This window comes from Alligator mississippiensis, chromosome 1 (genome assembly GCF_030867095.1).
Source record: "Alligator mississippiensis isolate rAllMis1 chromosome 1, rAllMis1, whole genome shotgun sequence".
Taxonomy (NCBI): domain Eukaryota; kingdom Metazoa; phylum Chordata; order Crocodylia; family Alligatoridae; genus Alligator; species Alligator mississippiensis.
Window position 1 is genome coordinate 246,941,464 of NC_081824.1, and position 19,944 is coordinate 246,961,407.

The 19,944-nt window shown below is 46.8% G+C and overlaps 1 protein-coding gene across 3 annotated transcripts in view; it reads right to left on the reverse strand.

The window, feature by feature from the left end:
* The window catches only part of NME7 (NME/NM23 family member 7), a 154,396-nt gene that overhangs the window by 98,055 nt on the left and 36,397 nt on the right, over nt 1-19,944 (reverse strand). For all 3 annotated transcript variants that reach the window (XM_019476132.2, XM_006271809.3, XM_014603932.3), the window contains exons 2-3: nt 13,596-13,703; nt 3,161-3,327 (exon numbers count right to left, since the gene is read on the reverse strand). In XM_019476132.2, the coding sequence (XP_019331677.1) occupies nt 3,161-3,327; nt 13,596-13,703 (275 nt within the window). The remainder of the gene's footprint in view (nt 1-3,160; nt 3,328-13,595; nt 13,704-19,944) is intronic.

Consider the following 19,944-nt stretch of genomic DNA (forward strand, 5'->3'; position numbering starts at 1 on the left):
ACTGGACATTGGGAAGAACTTCTTCACAGTTAGAGTGGCCAAGGTGTGGAACGGGCTCCCAAGGGAGGTGGTGCTCTCCCCTACCCTGGGGGTCTTCAAGAGGAGATTAGATAGGCATCTAGCTGGGGTCATCTAAACCCAGCACTCTTTCCTGCCTATGCAGGGGGTCGGACTCGATGATCTATTGAGGTCCCTTCCGACCCTAACATCTATGAATCTATGAATCTATAAGATGTGGCCTCACCAGTGCTGAATACAGGGGAATAATCACTTCCCTTGATCTTCTGGCAACACTCCTACCAATGCAGCCCACTATGCTGTTAGCCTTCTTGGCAACAAAGGCATACTGCTGGCTCATATTCACCTTACTGTCCACTGTAACCCCAAGTCCTTTTCTGCAGAGCTGCTGGCCAGCCACGCAGCCCCCAGCCAGTATCAGTACATGGGATTGGTTTAATCCAAAGTGCAGGATTTTATGCTTGTCCTTATTTAACCTTATGAGATTTCTTTTGGTCCAATCCTCCAATTTGTCTAGGCCTCACTGAATCCTAACCCTACTCTCCAACGTATCTGCATATCTACTCCTTCCCCAGCAAACTTGCTGAGGGTGTACTCTATGCCATCTTCCAGGTCATTGATGAAGTTATTGAAAAAAGACAGCCTCAGGACTGACCCCTGGAGCACTTCACTTGACACTGGCTGCCGCCTGGACCTCAAGCCATTGACTACTAGCCTCTGAGCCCAATGATCCATGCAGTTTTCTATCCACCTTACAGTCCATTCATCCAACCTGTACTTCCTTAGCATGCCTGTGAGACAGTTGGTTGTACTGTACCAGGACATTAGTATTGCCAGATAATGAAGTGGCAAAGTTATAACAATGCACCCACACTAGCTCTTGTACCAATGCAGGTACATCAGGAAATATCTATACCCTTAATCAAAACAATTACATCAGTGCAAGAGTTGTAGACAGGCCAGGCCTGAGAGACTTGTGCAGTCTCACAGAGATGACTAAGAATGGGAATACACCTCAAGAATTCTGAAATGCAAATTCTCTCACACTGTTTTCCCTTCTGTTCCAGCTCCAAACAGTAGCCAATATGCCCAGAGGCCCCATTTAAGAAGATTATTCCTGAAGTAGTTTTGGTGGCAATTCTTTTAAATGATGCGGCAGCATCTTAACTTCATCAGGCCTTTCAACTTAATCAAGTATTTTGCTATTGTTTGGATTAAAATGTTAAATTAAAGTCTTACCTATGTCTGGTTAGTAACCTCTGAAAGCAAACCAACTCCAAGCCAGTTTGGGGACAAGAAGCAAATTAAATGAGGCTCTCTGGAGTTTGGAACAGCAATCAAAGAACAATGCTCAATGTCCTTTCTGAAGGTTTTGAGCTAAACTCTGATCTCAGTTACCTAGTTATATGTGTAGAGTAATACAACTTAAGTCAATACAGATTTATCCCAGTGTAAGCTACAGAAAAAGTCTGACCTAAGTTATTAAGATCTCTCATTTGTGTTGTTTTTCTCTGGGATGGGCTTTTGGCAAATGTGGCATCCAGAGGACGTCTCTTTGGTTACACCCCCACAGCCGAAACAAATTTGTGAGCTAGTATAAGGGACCAGATATTCACTCCCAAGTGGTCTCTCCACACCCCATTTCCCTCCTACTTCCTGTCTTATGGGAAGAGCAATAGAAAATGGGTACAAACCTCCCTTTCCCCTTTCTGCTGTACAATACATATCAAACGGACGCTGTCAGATCACAAGGCCTGGGCTTCCCTCCCAGAAGTCCAGATCCTCTCAATATTTAGTTCCTTTATCCCCAATACTTGCCAACATAATTCTGCCCCAGGCTGCAACCGTGCCATCTCACTGTAATCATAATATCACAGTACTTAGGGTTCGAAGGGACCTAAACAGATCATCAGGTCCGACCCCCTGCCCCAGGCAGGAATGGGTGCCGGGATCATATCACCCCAGCCAACTGGATCTTGTAATCAACTGGATCTCATAAAAACATTGTGTAATTGCATGTCAGTGGGTTTACACAGCTGTGGCAAGGCTGGACTGTTCCCCAAGCAATTTTATCTCATGATTCTTTAATCTAAAATGCATTTAATCCCTGGAGCAAGGACTAGAACCCAGATCTCTCACATCCCAGGGAAGCGTCCTCATTACTAGGCTGCAGAGTCACACTCCCTCCTACCTGCTGTCTCACTGGCCCCATTAATCTTGCTGCACAATGATACAGTTTCAACAAACTGGGTGGAAAATAGTATCAGCCCAACCCAGCCCAGCCCTGCCTCTAATTTGGCAGTTTACCACGCTCCTGGGAGGAGTGTGGAGAAATATGGGTTCCCAATCCTCAGGCTAAACAGGGCCTAGAACCCAGTTTTACCACTTCAAATGTGCTTGTCACTGCTCTATTACATGAAAGGTACATACCTAGGAGCCCCTTTCTCATCCCTCTGTGTTTACAATCGTAGCTACTGTGCTTTGTGCTGAACTCAGTGATATTAGTGTCAGCCATAGTCTGAGTACACTGATCAGATCAGGTGCCTCAGACAAGGCAAACACAAGGACTGCCTAAATTTATCAGGCATCAGATTGACATGCTCAACACAGCCAAAATGGCAGCTGTCCTGGACATGCTCAGTAGCAGCACCGTAACTACTTAAGTAACTTAAATGGAAAACGTAAGTGCCTAGAGACTCTCAGGTGCCTACACAGCTGAATGGGGGTTTTGTGGCTTGTACTCTGGGACCTGTGTGCCCATATTCCCCTGAAGTTACATTTTAGGCACCAAGGTTCTTCTGTGGATGTGGCTGGATCCAAGTCTCTTACCCCAGAACTGGAGCAAAGAGCAGTTAATGCGTAAGGTAAAGTGTTATGGGGGTTTTAACAGTTTAGAGGAAAGATCAGAGATTTGACTACAGGGATGGGTTGCCTTCTCTTCCCTTTCAGCTATCAAAGCTCAAGAGTCCCTCACCTCAGAGGCAGAATAACACTAAACCCATTTCTTGCCCACCCCTCCCTTATACCATCAGTTCCAGAAATTCTGATTCCTCCAGCCAAATGCAACCACTTGAACAAACTTGCTCACGCGATGTTCTCAGGTAGCAAATAAAGCAAAATTTCAAAAACCGCATCTTCCTACCTTTCTTTGCGGCTGCCCAGCTTGCGGGCTGTATACTGGTCCCCATAGTCAACTAGGGAAAGGTGTCGGGAAAACACAGTAACTTTATTGCCTATGAACAAATCCTCAAGGTGTAAGTCATCGTATTTAGTGCGCTTCAGAAAGGTGCGATGGTTCTTCACATCATACTGCAGAGAAAGACATGGTCACCAAATAGCAGAAGCAGGTAAGTCAGCTGTGAGCAAATATAAAATAAATTCTCTTCTATTTTGGGAAGTCTCAAAAATATTATGGAATCTACGGATGCTCAGAAGATGAAGCCAATATTATGAATTTGTTCCACTTTAACTATCTCTCCCTTGGGCTGACAAGTATCTAAGACTTTTTCTGTTTCATTACTTGCTTGTGTTATTTTAAGTTGCAATAACTGCTCCTGATGCCTCCTGGGTATCTCAGTCCAATCTGAATTATAGGGAGTCTCAGTGACATTTTCCTCAGGAGAACCACACCATTTCAGACTGATAGGCCATGCCAGAACTGCTTGCAACGGGCTGTAACAGGTATCTCCAGGGCATCATTTCAATGATACTAAACTAACCGTTTGTACTATACACGAGTCAAAATTAGACACGAATGGCTGGTCTACACAGTGGGTTTGAAACACTGGCTACCTAGAACCACAGGCTGAATTTCCTAGATTTGTCAGCTCAATTCTTCATCTTTCTCAGTAAGGTGCAAGACGTTTCATGAAGTCTACTAGGTAGGCTAGCCAAGTATTAGAGGAGATCTTAAAAACAACAGGTTCCTTTGGCTGCATGTAGATACTAACACTTTCAAGACATTTATGAAAGGAAGGGTTTGTCCTCACTCAGAACTTCCTCTTCCCAATACTGTGTTATGTACTGCCCATCTCCACAATGCCTACCCCCTCCCCGCCTCAAAGTTTTGGCCTTTTTTCTTTCAGATGCAAACATAATCTTTTGGATGTTATGAACCATTTGGGTACATTTCTCCCTTGTGTTTTATCATGAATGGAAGCATCAGAAATCCCTCCCGGCAGCCTGATCTCATGTGATACACAGACCCATTCTTTATACTGCAAAACAGATGAACAGTTCTGATAAACACCCATTTTTGGAGGGGCTGCAAGCCCCCTCCCCAGACTCTGGAGCTCTGGATATTTCCTTATCAGGAGTCGGAATAAAGCTTCTTTTTCCTTTTTTCATGTGTGTTCTGATTTCATATTCTGTGTTCAAATACACGAGTTGAAGAATTTTATGGTTTATTTTTGCCTGGACTTGTTCAAATTCAACTATATTAATACTTTTCAAAACCCTAATACCTGCATGTTTCTTAGGCCAGTGGTTCTCAACCTTTTTTGTACCCAAACCCATTTGTAAACATCAATGACCAGTCCCAATGCATTGCCCCTCACTCCCAACCCATTGCCCCCAGGCCCAGCCCCCCAGTGTGGGGCAGGGGGTGGGTATGTGGGGCTGGGGGTCTCCAAGTGGCTTCTTCTGGAGTTCTGCCAGCCTGCAAAGGAAAAACAGTGTTTCCCATGTTTTTCTCCTTTAGAGGAGAATCCATTTTTAAAGTTCGCTGATCCACTTTTAAAGATTGTCCGTGACCCTTTCATATATTCTTGCAACCCACAGGTTGAGAAATGCTGCCTTAGGCCAATTTAATCAGAGCTGCTAGGCTAGTACATTCCATTTATTTTTCACTCCTCAAGAAACAGAAGGAACATAATGAAAAAAAGCCTTTGGAAAATTTTATTCCCTCATCCACCTGTGTTGGGGGGGGGGGGGGGTTGGCACTGATGCCTGGGTATATTTATAAACCCTCTTTAAAACATAATGATGAGACACAAAGTGGGTAAACAACAGAAAATCAATGTTATTTAGATTTAGTAAATACAGCATGCTAGTTTATTCCTTCCTCCTTCCCTCCCTCTCCATTTTCCTGGGCAAGCAAAGGTTACTGAAATAATCTATTTTCAGCTAACAATCTATGTTCTCTTGCATGTTTAAAAAAAAGTTAGGATCCTTCTCTCATTATGGTTATATCACCCACGTCATAATTTGCTGCTTAAAATAGGAGGGAAGGATTAATCTCTAGGGCTACAAATGATATCAGACTGGGAAGGCCGAATAGGTCAACAGAACTAATTTGCTCACAGGGGTAAGCTAGTGCTTCTCTCTGTCCTGGGTTGCTGAAATGATAGAGGCTGCTGCATCTACTGTATAGCTGAGATCTGCCTGCCCAGATGTTTTCATTGCTTCCTCTGCCAGTTTTTGCTCTCAGAGTTCAGCAGAGAAGGAAAGCTGAAAAAAACCTTATTTATTCACCATAAACCCCTACACCACCTTCAACTCCATAGGAGCAAAATATGTTTTTGTGGCAACGTTTCTAGTTTAAAAATGTGCGTGCGCTATAATCATAGAATCATAGGAAATTAGGATAAGAAGGGACCTCAGGAGGTCATCTAGTCCAACCCCCTGCTCAAAGCAGGACCATCCCCAATTAAATCATCCCAGCCAAGACTTTGTCTGCCCAGGTCTTACAAACCTCCAAGGATGGAGAGTCCACCACCTCTCTGGGTAACCTGTTTCAGTGCTTTACTACCCTCCTAGTGAGAAAGTTCTTCTTAATATCTAACCTCAACTTCCTGTCGCAGGGCATTAAGGGGTGCCTGCTCCTTTGAGAGCAGAAACTGCCTAGCTAGAGAGCCAGAGGAGCCAGGCAGAGCTCCACAGCTGCAGGTGCCATGGCAGCAGGCTAATGGGGAACTAGCCTGCACCTGCACCCGGTCAGCTTACTGGAAGGAGGCAGAGCCCAGGGCACATATAAGCCCCAGAGCTGGGACTGACAGGAGTTAGGTCTCTGGCAGCAGCCAGGGGAAGGAGTTCCTGCATGGAAGAGCAACCCAGAGATGCTGTGGCTGCTTCACATGTGGCTTATATGGCTAATGGGGGCTCCAGGAGCCCATAAGGCACCCAGGGCGGGGAGGCACTCTAGGCCAAGGGAGAAGGTCGACTTAAAGCAAGGGTGTCCAACCTTTTTGAATCTAGGGCCAGATCATGAGCTTTTTATCACTCAGTAGGCTGGCGAGCCATATTCAAAGACCTCACAGAAAGTGGTATCACATCAGGAAGTGATGTCATGTGACCTTTGACACCAATGAAGTTGCAGGAAGTGACAATTAAATGGGTCTGGAAATGTGGTTTAAAACTCAAAACAAAAACAATATAAAAGCAACAATGAAATAATACCAAACACTTGACTAAAATAAACACTTTTGCTTCTACTCACTTCTCAATAAATGAAAGAAGCATAATGCAGGCTTGCCCTGGGACACCTGGGCGTACAGCACCAGGTAGAGGAAGCCGTGGAGGAGCAGCCGGCTGTTGGCCTCCAGCAGCAGCAGCGAGGAGGAGGAGGAGGAGAAGCAGCGCCTCAGGACACTGCCTGGCTCCATCGGGGACTAGGAGCCCAGTCTTCACACAAGGCCAAGTGCATGCAGCCCGCCTCCCTCCTCGCCCTTGGCTCCCGTAGAGGAGGAAGAGGAGGAGGAAGGCGTGAGTGTGATCTTGTGCTTCCTCCTCACGAGCGCACGCACGTGTGTGGCACCCCTGCGCGGGCTCCTCAGCATCCCTCCCGGGGACACGGCCCCGCTGACAGCTGGGCAGCCATGTTTCACATTCGCGCGCTCATCCCCACACCAGACAGCGCCACCCTGCCGCCCGCCGCCCCTTCCCTGCTGATGCAGTGCGGACCGCCCCCGGCGCGGGGCTTAAAGGAACCGTGTGATGGGCGCGGAGGGGGCGCCTTGCCTGGTGTGAGCTCACCCACCCCGGCCTCCACGGCTGCGGTCGGGAGAGCCGAGAGAGGGGCCCTGCTCCCCCCGGGGAGAGGGTCAGCAGTCACCAGGTAGCCAACTGCCTCCTAGTCCGTGTTCACCGGTCACCTGCTGAGGGGCTGGGGGAGGGACAAGGAGTGGGAACAAAAGTAAACAGTGTTTATTTTCATTTCCCATCACAGCACTGCGGGCCACAGAAAACAGCAGGCCATATGTTGGACAAGCCAGACTTAAAGGGACACGGTATGGCTTCCAGTGACATTGTTATCGTTATGTTATAGCCCAGGGGCTTGTATTTATATTGTTATTTCTACTGGTGGACCGGACTGGGGAGGAGGCAGCCTCATTGGGGCACACTATGGCGTAGGAAGCCCAGTACCAGGGGGCGCAGCCATAGGGGCTATGAGCCCAGTGATAACAGAAGGCCAAGTTAGACTGAGGCCTCATTACAGGGACAACATTGATATGCCATCTGTGAGGCATGGGGCGTGGTAAAGGGGCAGTGTTGGAGCCATGCATCTAGCCCATAAGGCTTGGGGTATCCCGTGAGTCACCTACCGAGAACAGGGCCCATCAAGGGGTCCGTGACTGAGATGTAACTCGAGGGCAGTCTCCCTATTTATTATTTATACCAGCAAGACATGGCAGATGAGATTAGACAGCGCCCATAGGGAGGAGCTGGCATGATCGCGGAGCCGCAGGGACATCACGGCTGTCCCTGGGGTTCCTGCACTGTGACACTTCCCTTGCTGCAACTTGAGCCCATTGTTCCTTGTTCCATCGTATGTCACCACTATGAACAGTCTGGCTCAGGGGTGGGCAAATATTTTGGCTGGAAGGCCGCTTGACGAGTTTTGATGATGCATCGAGGGCTACAAGGGTAGCCCCGCCTCTTGACAGGTGCCCCGTCCCCTGGTCAACACTTTGTGAGCAGAAGTCCCACCCCCTGCCCCTTGACCTATGCCACCAAAAGTCTCTCCCCTTGCTCAAGAAGTGCTGCTTTTGGCTGCGGGGGTTGCTTGCATATTGTGTATGGAGGGGTAGGTACGTGTATGCAGGGTGTGCATGTGGTTGAGGGACTATGTGATTGGAGGGTGTGAGTATGGTGCAGGTGGGGTGTGTATAGGTGTGTGGAGGAGTGCATATGTGGGGGGGTGGGATAGTGTTGGATATGTCTATGGATGTGTTAGGGGGTGCAGTGTGTGATGGGGGTGTGGGTGTATGTGTGGGGTATGGGTATACATGTGAATGGGTGTGGGATCTGTGTGGGGAGTGTGAGTGTATACGTGGTTGAGGTGTGGGGTATGTGAGGGGATGCACAAGTGTGGTTGAGGTGTGGGTATAAGTGTAGATGTGTGTGGGGGGTATAGGTGGTATGTTTGGGTATGGTGGGGTGTGGGAGGTGTGAACTGAGCCTGATACCACTGAATCTCTTGGTCTCTATCCCACACCTGCCCAGCAGGGCTGTAGCTGAACCTGCACTGGCTCCTGCTGCTGCTTCCATCCCATGTGCCTGCCTGGCAGGGCTGCACCAAGCACATGCTGGCTCCTGCTGCTGCTGCTCCTGCCCCATCTGCCTGTCCCATGCCTGCCAGCCAGGGCTTTGTGAGCAACAAAGTTCCTTCATGCCCACCTTCCCCCCCCCCCCCCCAAATCCACATGCTCCCCTGCCCAGCCATGCACGAGCAGGACTTAAGTGAGCTGCAGGCAGAGCCTGCCCCCTCCACCCCCCACTCCCCTCAATGCTACAGCTTCCCCTCCCTGCCTGCTACCCGGAGCACTGCAGCAGGGACAGCAGAAGGAGTGGCTAGAGGCTGGGGAGCCACTGGGTGGCTGCAGCAGTGGCGGCAGCAGCAGCCCTGCCTGGAAGCTGTGTCTGCTGGCTGGGGCTGGCACCCTCTGGCAGAGAAAGCTGCACGCCCTGCCCCAGGCAGGAGTGAGTGGGACTCAGTCCCATGGAGAGCACAGCAGGGGCAGCAGCCAGTGGGGCTGAATACAGTTAATTGGTGGGTGGATGGGCTGGATCCAATCAGCTGGTGGGCCAGATCCGCCCTGCAGGCCATATTTTGCCCACCCCTGGTCTAGCTCCATCCTCTTTCAAACTACCCTTTGTGGCAGAATGCCATCTCTGTCTCTCCCCAAACCCTGCTATCAGGGGGGTGACCAATCTTACAATTTGGTTACCATGGTCACTGCAGAGGGCAGACACTCCTGGCCTCATCAGCTTCAGGTAATCCTGAGTTGTAACCTGAGCTGGATATATTCCTAAGGGAGGGGGAAACCTGCTTTCTCTGCCTACATGACTGGCCTCACACACCTGGGTAGGGGCTTAAACTCCCTATTGTTCTAAGCAATGCCAACCTGGCTGGGAGGGGGCTAAAGACCCTGCCAGTCTGCCCAGCAACCAGTGATGCATTTTAAATAGGTTAGCTGGCAGCCAACAAATGCTGGTCTCCACTGGACCAGGTAAATGAGGTTGTAAGTACTACATAAGTTAAGGACTGCCCAGGAGGAGGGTCAGTAGCCATGATGAAAACTCAGGGAGAAAAGAGCTGGACCATCTGAAACTTGTTCTCTCTCTTGAAACTCATGGTCAATGAACCACTTGCCTCCAGAGGAAATCTCCATCTGCCTCTGGATGATACTTCTGAGTAAGCTACTTGAGAGCTAACATATATAGCTAATACATAGCTATAGAGAGAGAGCTAATATATAGCTTACAGTAATACAGATGTGTAATCAAAGGCTACCGTGCCGCTGTTTGCTCTAAGGTATTTCTCTGATACTGCTCTATCCTGTACCCTATTCCAAACCTATTCCTTGTAACCAATAAAGTTCTCTCTGTACCTAGAGTGGGAGACTTACTGGGAGAGGGTCTAGATTATGCCTTGGGGTCCCCTTGGTTTGGCTAAGGGAGACCACTATTTGTGCTTCAGACTGAGGGAAGCACCCCACGTTAGTACCATAGTACCACAGTACTTAGGGTCGGAAGGGACCTAAACAGATCATCAGGTCCGACCCCCTGCCCCAGGCAGGAACAGGTGCCAAGGTCATATCACCCCAGCCAAGTATCTGTCCAGCCTCCTCTTGAAGATCCCCAAGGTAGGAGAGAGCACCACCTCACTTGGAAGCCCATTCCAGAGCCTGGCAACCCTAACTGTAATGTCTCCTGATGTCCAGCTTGAACCTTCTCTCTAACAATTTGTGGCCGTTATTCCTAGTAGCCATGGGTGGTGCCCGGGGGAACAGAGCCTCCCCCAATTCTGCTGGCCCCCCATGACGAGTTTGTAAATGGCCACCAGATCCCCTCTTAGCCTTCTCTTGTGGAGGCTGAATAGGTTCAGGCCCTTTAGCCTCTCTTCGTAGGGCCTGCCCCGCTGCCCCTTGACCATGCGAGTGGCCCTTCTCTGGACCCTCTCAATGCTAGCCACATCCCTCTTGAAGTGCAGCGCCCAGAACTGGACACAGTCCTCAAACTGTGGCCTGACCAATGCCACATAGAGGGGAAGGATCACCTCCCTGGATCTGCTTGTGATGCATCCGTAGATGCACGACAAGGTGCAGTTAGCCTTACTGACTGCTTCCTCGCATTGGCAGCTCATGTTCATCCTGGCATCAACAAAGACTCGAAGATCCCTTTCTGCCACCATGTTGACAAGGGTGTTCCCCAGCCTATAGGTGTGTTGCTGGTTCCTTCTCCCTAGATGCACTTGCCTGCAATGAATTCCATCCTATTCTCATCCACCCACTTCTGTAATTTGTCTAGATCGACTTGGATTCTGTGCCTTCCCTCCAGCATGCCCACCTCGCTCTACAACTTGCTACAACTTCACCAGTGAATTTGGACAGCATGTATTCCACACCCACATCCAGATCACTGATATAAGTTCTTGAAGGGGGCCGAGTACCCCTCAAGGACTACTAGGCCTGTGTTTCCCAGGGGGCACAAGGCCAAGATCAGTCCAGACCCTTGGTGGTGGCAGTGCTACCCCCAGGCTTCCAGGTGGGCTCCAGGAAGGGGGTCGGCTGGACGTGAGGTGCCCCCAGGGAGACGCTCTGAGCCTGGAAGGTGGTCAGGAGCAGTGGGGTGGGTGGCTCAACGCAGAAGCACCCCCTACTGGCCCATCACACCCTATAGATAGTTGAAGGGCACACTGCTGACTCATATCCATCTTATTGTCTGCTGTAACCCCCAGGTCCTTTTCTGCAGAGCTGTAGCTTAGCTGGTCAGTCCTCAAGTTGTTGTGGTACATGGGATTCTTTCGGCTCCCTGGACTGGCTAGGCCCTTTTGTTAGGACCGTTTCTCACACCCAGGCAGCAATCAGTCCACTCAGCTGCTCAGAGAACACATCTAAACACACAAACCCACCAAACAACCCTCAGCAAGCCAAGCACACAGGCAACTCTGACTCAGTTCCCTTCCCAGAGCAGGATCTGGTACCTGGTTCCTCTTCTGCTTCCTCTTGCTCCCAGGAAACTGTCCCATTTACTTCTACCTGTTCATTGCTAATACTGTTGCATGGCTCAGTTTCTCTGATTATTGTATACAGGGAAAGAAGGGGTTACTTGTGTTTGGAACCAGAGCTGGAGGGGATTTGCCCAAGTGCTCTGCTAGCCAGTAATGGGCCACCAAGCAACAAGGAGCCTTTGTTGATCCATCAAGCCCCTGTACTTGAAGAGACTCCCTGCTGTTTACGGTGCCAGTAAGCCACTTGAGAGAAGGTCCTGAAAAGGGGGAGCCCAAAGACAAGGGGGAAGTGGTGTTGAGAGAAAAAACAGCCAGGGCTATTTTTATTCTGACAAAAATTGCTTGGGCTTCACTGCCTGTTGTCTTCCTGTGGACCAATAAAGGTGTTTTGTTTCAAGAACTGCCTGTTTCACTTCATGCAACTTTGGGTATGCTCCATCTCCTTGAACAGGTAAAGTCCTTCTCCAGGAGCTAAGCTAGAATGCAGCTGGGGATATGAGGTGCATAACCAGGGGAGTGTACAGACTAAAAGGTCAGGTCTTGGAGTTCAAGGAGTCAGGGATTCACCCTCTCTAGAAGTTACGCCTGGGCTGGTTTCAGGGTATTCTCCAAAAGACTGTATAATGAGGGGATCCAAAGCGACTGATCACTTGGCAAATCTGAAACAACCACCTTCAGCAAAGAAAAAACAAAGCTGATGAGATGTAAATTAAGTTGATGCTCAAAAGGAAGAATAAGGAAGACACCTAGAGAAGGGAAATTTCCTACTGGCAGCAACCTCTCCTCTACCCAGACATGTCAGAAAGATTAACAGGCAATCATTTATCTTCTCAGGAAATTAAAAATAGCAAGGGAGCAGAGGTGTAACAATCACAGCCAGGTGCTTGGAGCAGCTGCAACACAAAAGGCAGTGGTGACTTCTAGCTGCTGCAATGCCACCTGCACAATTGTGCAGCTGCCAGTTTTAAGACTAAGCATTTATGTAAAACTAACCTTGGTGTTACCAGTTTGCCTGAAGCTGTGTTGGAAAGAAGGTTAAAGCTGCCTCAGATTTATGAGGAGAACTGTTTCTGGAAAAAATGTTCAAATGCTGGCAGCAATGTGTATACATATAGCATGAAGAGTTGGTGCTTTTAAAGGGACACTATCGAGAGCAGGGTTCTTTTAATTTAATCTAAACCACAGGGCATGCTACAAGGCACATCTGCTTGTGTGAGCTGCCACAGGGATTAGAACATGCAGAAGGGCACACTGAGCAAAGACTTCAAGCACATGTTGCTGGCTGTTTAGTTTTATTTCTGTTTTTGCAGGTAATGGGGGGGGGGGAGGAGCGGAGTTAGCATGCTGACTACAGAACCATTTCTTACATTCATCTACAAACCAAGATGAAGGTGACAACTGATAATCTTTGTCAAGAACACAATTCTGTCCTCCAATTCCAAGATGCAAAATTAAAAATCAGAGTTCATTATCCTCCAATTCCTAAAGAGGACGGAGAAGAAGCAACTACAGAGATTCTGGAACGATATTCAATACACCTGTTACACTTGTTGCTAACGTACTTGTCTCTCTCTGTTCCCTGTTTCTGCCTACGTAATAACTCTACACATGTCTGTATCTGACTCCTACTGAAGTCAAAAGGATCTTGCACGCAACCATCTGAGAGAAACAGCATAATTTTCAATGTCATCTTTGTGTTACCAGCTACACTCTAGTTTCCAAAACAACATCCTTTCCTTGATGTGGCTGCTTCCTCTGTACTCTTTACTCAGCTCTGACAGCAAAATGGGGCTTGGCCCTTTCAGCTTCCTACTTCACTCTGTGGTTCTCCTGGGGTAACTCAGCACTGCTATATTTAATGCCAAAACCCAAGTAAAGATTAAATAAAAATGAATTAATTAAAATTACTTCCATTCATGCAAACATAGCTTTTAAAAACAAAGCAATAAATATGAAGGTTAGTCCCAAAACTTCTGTAAATTTGTTTAGTTTTAGAAACAAAAAAATATACATTTCTTAATTTTAGTTTTTCTTTCCTGGAACATTATACTATGCTAAGGCCATGGCTTGCCAACATCCCAACCTGCTAACTATCTAGAAAACATTTAATATAGAAGGTGTTTACCATTTCAACTGATCCATCTTTTGGATAATACAAGAGCTCAAAGCGTCGAAAGAGAGATGCATTTGGGTCGTACCATTCAGCAATGAAAGCAAATCTGTCGTCTTGACTCTGAAAGAAAAGGGTAATCAGGTTTCAACAGCAGTCGTATGAGGGATCATTTCATTTGTTACTTCCCCAAATGCAGACAGGCAGACTAGTGAATATGCATTGGCATTGTGCACTCTAAAACTGTCTTCTCAAAGGTTGACAGCAGCTCTTCAACTTCTGAATTGATCCAGATCTCAAAGGAAGGCCTTTGGCAATCTGGAGCTGGCTTTCAAATAATAACAATCAAAACATGATTTCTCTTGTTCTGTCCACACTACCAAAAACAAAACAAAACAAACTTTGCAGAGGGGTTCTGTTACAACACAGTCACTAGGCATTATCAAAATTCAGTCAAGTCCCATCTACAAGGCAAGACCAAGCTGTTATAGAAACAGCTTTCAGTTTCATAACTTTCTGAGAGTAAATTAAACCGGGCTTGCTACCTTGCCCTCTTTTTTTCTTGTTATAAAAAGTTCATGTACTCATGAATAACTATAGAACCTTTACAAATATAACAGGTAGCCCAAAGGAAAGCACTGTCCTTGCCTTCGAGGTGGAAAAATTCTGAATTTCTTCTGCTAATACATGGAAAAATGCACTGAGGCTGAGGGCAACATTAGCTTGTCTGTACCCTATTCTCCTGTCATTTAATGGAAGACCTGTACAACTTGAGCTCATCTAGAACTATATATCCTATTTGTTATATGAAAGAGCTAGAAAAGGCAGTGTGTTTCATTTTGAATCCATCCAAATTTAGCTGCATGTACTGGACCTCAGCACTCCTAGTCTTCCCCATGGGACCCTTTCAGCCCAAGCCATTGACAAAAATACATCTTTAAAACTTTCCAGCATAAAATTAAGCCTTATCATTGAAAAACTGACAACCAAATGTTTTTCATAGGAGGCGCTGATGTACCCCTAATACCAATGACATGCTCTGACAAGGGCAACTTGTACAACGTGGGAGCTTCATGAAAACTAGTTCCAGAAAGATACCTGGGGCTGGATCTGGCCCTGAAGGCTTCAATTTGTTCACTGAGGTAGCCTCCTTCCTGAAGGCAACCTGTAGCTGGATTTCTCTATCTGTATGGACTCGGGGTGTGAAAACTTGACAGCAAATCAGGAACATCAGCAAGAAGGCCAGTTCACAGTAGGCAGAGCTTGTGTTCATCAAACTTCAGTAAAATTGAAGAACAAGGCATACTTCAAACCTTGGTCTCATTGCTGGCCCTAGAGCCCAGACACACCCTCTCCAGGGTTTCAACTGTGCAACTGTAGCAAGTGCTGGACACATGGGTGGTCACGATGCCCTCCATGGCTGCTCAGCCTTTGCCACCCTGACTCTCTTGGGGCAATTACTCCTTTACTATTGTGCCAGGACTTGATATTAATTTCTGAGGAACGGGAGACTGTTCCAGGGCTTTCCAAGCCTGTTCTTACTCTTTTGACCACAGCTGCCCATGGTCCTTGCCTTAAGGGCTATTTACATGGGCTCCATCCTCCCCAATACACACTCCCAAGCCGCGCAGATGATATGCTGATAAGTGCTTTTCCTGGGCCACAGGCTCTCACTCCGAGTCCTTGCCCCTCCTGGGCTACAGGCTCCCTTGGCCCACTTGCTCTCCAGCTGTGGTCAGCTGTGCTCTCCTAAGTCAGTTGAGACCTTTGGGTTCCCTGGCCCTGCTGACACCTGCCCCTCCTGGCTTCCAATCTAAGGCCTCCTGGTCTTACCTACTCAGCCCTTCCTAGGCTCCAGCCTCTCAGGCCCTCCTCACACTCGCCCTTCTCTGGGCACTTCTACCTCTGCCTATGCCAGGCTTCAGGTCCCAAGCCCTCTCTACTCAGCCCCTCCTGGGCTCAGGCTTTCTCCCTCTGTGTCCCACACCATCTATTCCTCTGGCCTCTCTCTCTCGGCTAGCTGGGACCTCCTTACTTCCCCTTAGTCCCTTCCACAAACCACCAGTTCATGTCCTGCCCTATTCCTGGATTCTGCACTGCTTACCCCAGCACAGCTGTTTGGCTAGCCCTGCTGCCAGGAGCCCCTCTCTGGCTCCCAGAGTTAGAGTGCCTGACCAGCTCAGGCCCTAGGCTCATATAGCTCAAGCCTGGGACCTTCTGGTCAGACAACTCTCTAATCAGCCCCTGCCACACTTGAAAGCTGCTTCTCCCTCAGCCTTTCCTCTTAAATGTGATAGGTGTGCCAAGCACCCCATCACAGCACTGAAGTAAAAAAAGGCTAAAAGAACTCTGAAGTTAACTACTAATGATATCTTGCAGAGAAAAAAGAGCAAGAAGTCTGGCTGAAAAGCAAACTCCACAGACAGAGTGATTCCTACAACTGTAGCTAGCTGCTGAAAGGAAGAAATTGAGGTGGTCAGGGCCATGCAGTCATTTTATAATGTTCGCTTTGAACATTCGGTATTGTAAAAGGGCAAGTGGAAAGCTGTAACGGCACTGCTGTCCACAGTTTTTTAAATTCTGTTGCTGGCGGACATGCACGACAAATACAAATTTGCAGAAACCAGCACACTTTACCACAATGGTGCCTGCCAGTTCTCACCATGTCTTCATCTCCAACCAGAGCAAAGTGACGCACAGTTTAATATTCCAGGGGGGCATTAATGGCAATAATGCAGTGAAATTTGTATGCATTTCTCAAGCATCTTCAAATGCTCGATTTATGGATGAAATCAAAATATAGTTTTTTAATAAATATTTCAAAGGCAGGGGAGGTGGATGCCACTGGTTCCCATTATACAACTTTGATTCAACACTGCTACACATACAATGACTCTAAAAAGTCCAATATCTGTACACCAGGCAACTTTGGGGAAATCCAGGTCAGGTTTCTATGCCTAAATCCTTGCCCTCTAATACATCAAATCAGAACTGTGGGCTTAAACACTTCCAGACTTTTCAGATAACTTAGTTAGAACCTTGCAAGTCAGTCCTATCTCCAAGCAATGCAAACACTTACAACAAATAAGAAAATGGAACTACAAAATACTTGAGCAGAGAAAAGCAGTGAGCCATGTTAGTCAGGCAGAAGGCAGAGTAGAGATTAATTGTATAGGCTCACTCTCCCCTTCCTTCTATAGCAGGGGTGGGCAAAATGCGGCCCACGGGTTGGATGTGGCCCACCAGGCCATTCTATCTGTCCCGTGGGGCCCCTAAAAAATTTGGAAAATTAATATGTATCTGCTCCTGGCTGCCTGCCATGTGGCCCTCGATGGCTTGCCAAAACTCAGTAAGCAGCCCTCCGCCCAAAATAATTGCCCACCCTTGTTCTACAGTATACACAAAATGCATTTGATTTTCATTCTCCCTCCTCCTCAGTTGAACATTCTCCAACCACACATAACAAAAGGCTCTGCTATTTTAAGTTATACAAGTACCAGTAAAACAATATGTTCTTTAAATAGGTAACATGCAAAAATAGTGGAAAGAAAACAGCATCCATATAATTTCCCAGTGCTACAAAATATACTCTGCATTGTGTCATTGTGGCTGAGATGACATGCTGCTTGCAGAGGAAAGCTTCTCCGAATCAACTGATTTAAAAATGTTTCTAGACTGTCAGTGTAGGATGCAAGGGAGTATAGGAAAGTCCTTATTGAGGTGTGTTAGATACATGAATAAACTGGGAGTCTTATGTTAGTCCCAAATTGATAGATGGCCACTAACTTCCTCTCTCTTGGTATTCTCAGATAGCAAAAAGAAACACGGACAGAAGAAGCCATGTAGATGAAGGTTTCCCATCCTACCCTAAAATGTAATCCCTCAAATGTGAAGGCTGAGGCAAATGCCAGGTCAAGGTATGAAGGAAAACTTTCACTGCCATCACCTGTGTGGTGCCTGTTCCATGAGACAGAAGACTTCAAACTAGAGCGCTCATTCTTGCGCATATTTTTGTTATGTGTCTGACACTATCCACACCTTTATTTTTAGTAGCTCCCATTTACCTCATCGTTATCTCCGTTTGCTTTCTACCTCAGAGAGGAAGGGGGCATTGTTTCTGTTGCAGGGCCCTGACAGAAATGACACCACTTACATGGGTTAACCAGGTCCATACTTTTCACTCATATAACATTTGTGTGTCAGACTAATGTGTATGTTATTTAAGTAGGATTCAAACTGGAGCCAAGTAGGTTGGGAGAAAATTCAGATTTTGGAAACCAAAGTGGCACCTCGGCCATCTTAAATGCTGTCTGCTAAGTGGAAGGGAACAAAGATAGGCAGACATTTAGGTCAGTGCAGGAATGGGAAGGACCTAGTATGGCTTGCAATGAAGTTAAAGGACACATTGTCACCGACTTAACTGGGACTGAGAGCAGGGCTGCACTGGCATGCAGAGGCTAGCATGAACAAAAACTCATCTTGGGTTTTGTCGCTGGCAGGCTACAATATGTGTTTTTCTTTTTGCTTTTGCCTCTTGCTTTCAAGACAGCATGGTGTGCTACCTCAGCAGGGGAACTGCTGGAAATATCAGTAAGTGTTAGATATTGAAAAACAATTCCAGCTGCAAACAAAAAAAGGTAGCTTATCTAGTCCTAGGGGAAAAATAATGCAGCACATTACAAAAGTCAAAAGGCCCTGATTAAGTGAAGTGCTTACGTACAGGCTTAAATCCCATGGAATTAAAGGGGACTCTAGGATGTACATAAGTAGTTTACAGATTCAGGTCCTACTATAAAGGAAAAGGATGGGATAACAAAGACTAATTTCACAATGTAATGCTATTATTAAACTTTATGCCTTCATATTTCAAAAACTTGTTGGGAGGTAGGCCCATGGAGTTTATCTACACACAAAATGAAGGTGAGATTATGGCATGAGTGGCTAGTTTTAGTCTATCTGGCATTAGTAATGACAGCAAAGAAAAGGTGGGATGTAACTACATATACCACCACTGTACCTGAGCTAACTTGGCCACTGCTGGGTAGCAGTGAGAGCTCAGCAACAAGCTGCAAAACCCACCGAAAAAGCTGTGTAAATACTCAAATAGCTAGCCCATGGTGAGCACTGTGCTGTGCAAGCAGATCATTACTAGTTACCCACGCCAGATATACCAATACTACACTGCAGCCAGAGCAATATTACTAGCCCCTGCAATGTAGACATGCCCTAAGTGCAGCCTGGGGCTAGCAAGGAGAGTAAAAGCGCACAGGGGAGCCTGGGTACCTACTGGTACAGCCTGGTGGCTGTCCCATGCTGAAGTTGATGCCACTATGGTCTACCCATTCTACATAGATTTAGGATAGTGTAGATAGGCCCACCCCCACTATCACACACCTTTATTTTACTGCACAGACACATAACTACCTTATGTAGAAAAACAGGGCTGGAAGAAAGGTCAGCTCACCTAACTCCCTGCTCAAGGCAGGGCTGTATCATTTTGCCCAAGTGCTTGTCTAACCTGCTTCTGAAAATTTCCAAGGATAGAGATTCCACAGCCTCTCTCGGTAGACTGTTCCAAAGCTTATGTTATGAGAGTGATTACCCTCATACTGAGAAAGTTCTTCCTAATAAATTTTTGTTGCTGAAATTTAAGACTGTTACTGCTCATCTTGTTCACTGTGGCCACAGAGAATAATTTATCACAGAGGCTCTCAACCTTTTTAGATCTGAAGCACATGTTGTTAGCCTCGAGGAACTCTCAGAAAATACCAGCTCTTGGTTTTCATTTGTTGTTTTAAATACAGAAAAATACTAGAGCAATTCTTGTGTTGCAAAGAAATCAGAAAGATCCAAGAGGGAGAATGATTCCTATCTAAAATCTCTGGGTTTATCTTGTGAATCATATTTGCACACCTAACAGTGCTAACACTGCGCAGCACCCCAAGGCACCTGTGAAAGGATCTCAAGGCAACCTGGTTGAGAATTACTGATCTATTGCCAAACTCTTTATAACCACCTTCCAACTATTTGAAGACAGTTATCAAATCCTGCTTTCGTCTTCTCTTCTCCAGACTAAATAATCCCAGATTTTCCAACCTTTTCTCAAAAATTAGGTTTTCTAGACCTCTTATTTTTGTTGCTCTCTGCCAGATACCTTTAAATTTGTCTATATTTTTCTTGACCACACATGCCCAAGTGGACACAGTCCTCCTCGTGAGGCATCACCAGTGCTGAACAGAGCAGAAGAATCACATCTCTTGACTTCCAGGTGAAGCTTCTGTTAACATAAAACAGTATGCCAGTGGGTTTTTTGGGTTTTCATTTGGTTTTTTTAATAATGAAAGAACACGGTTGACTCCTATTT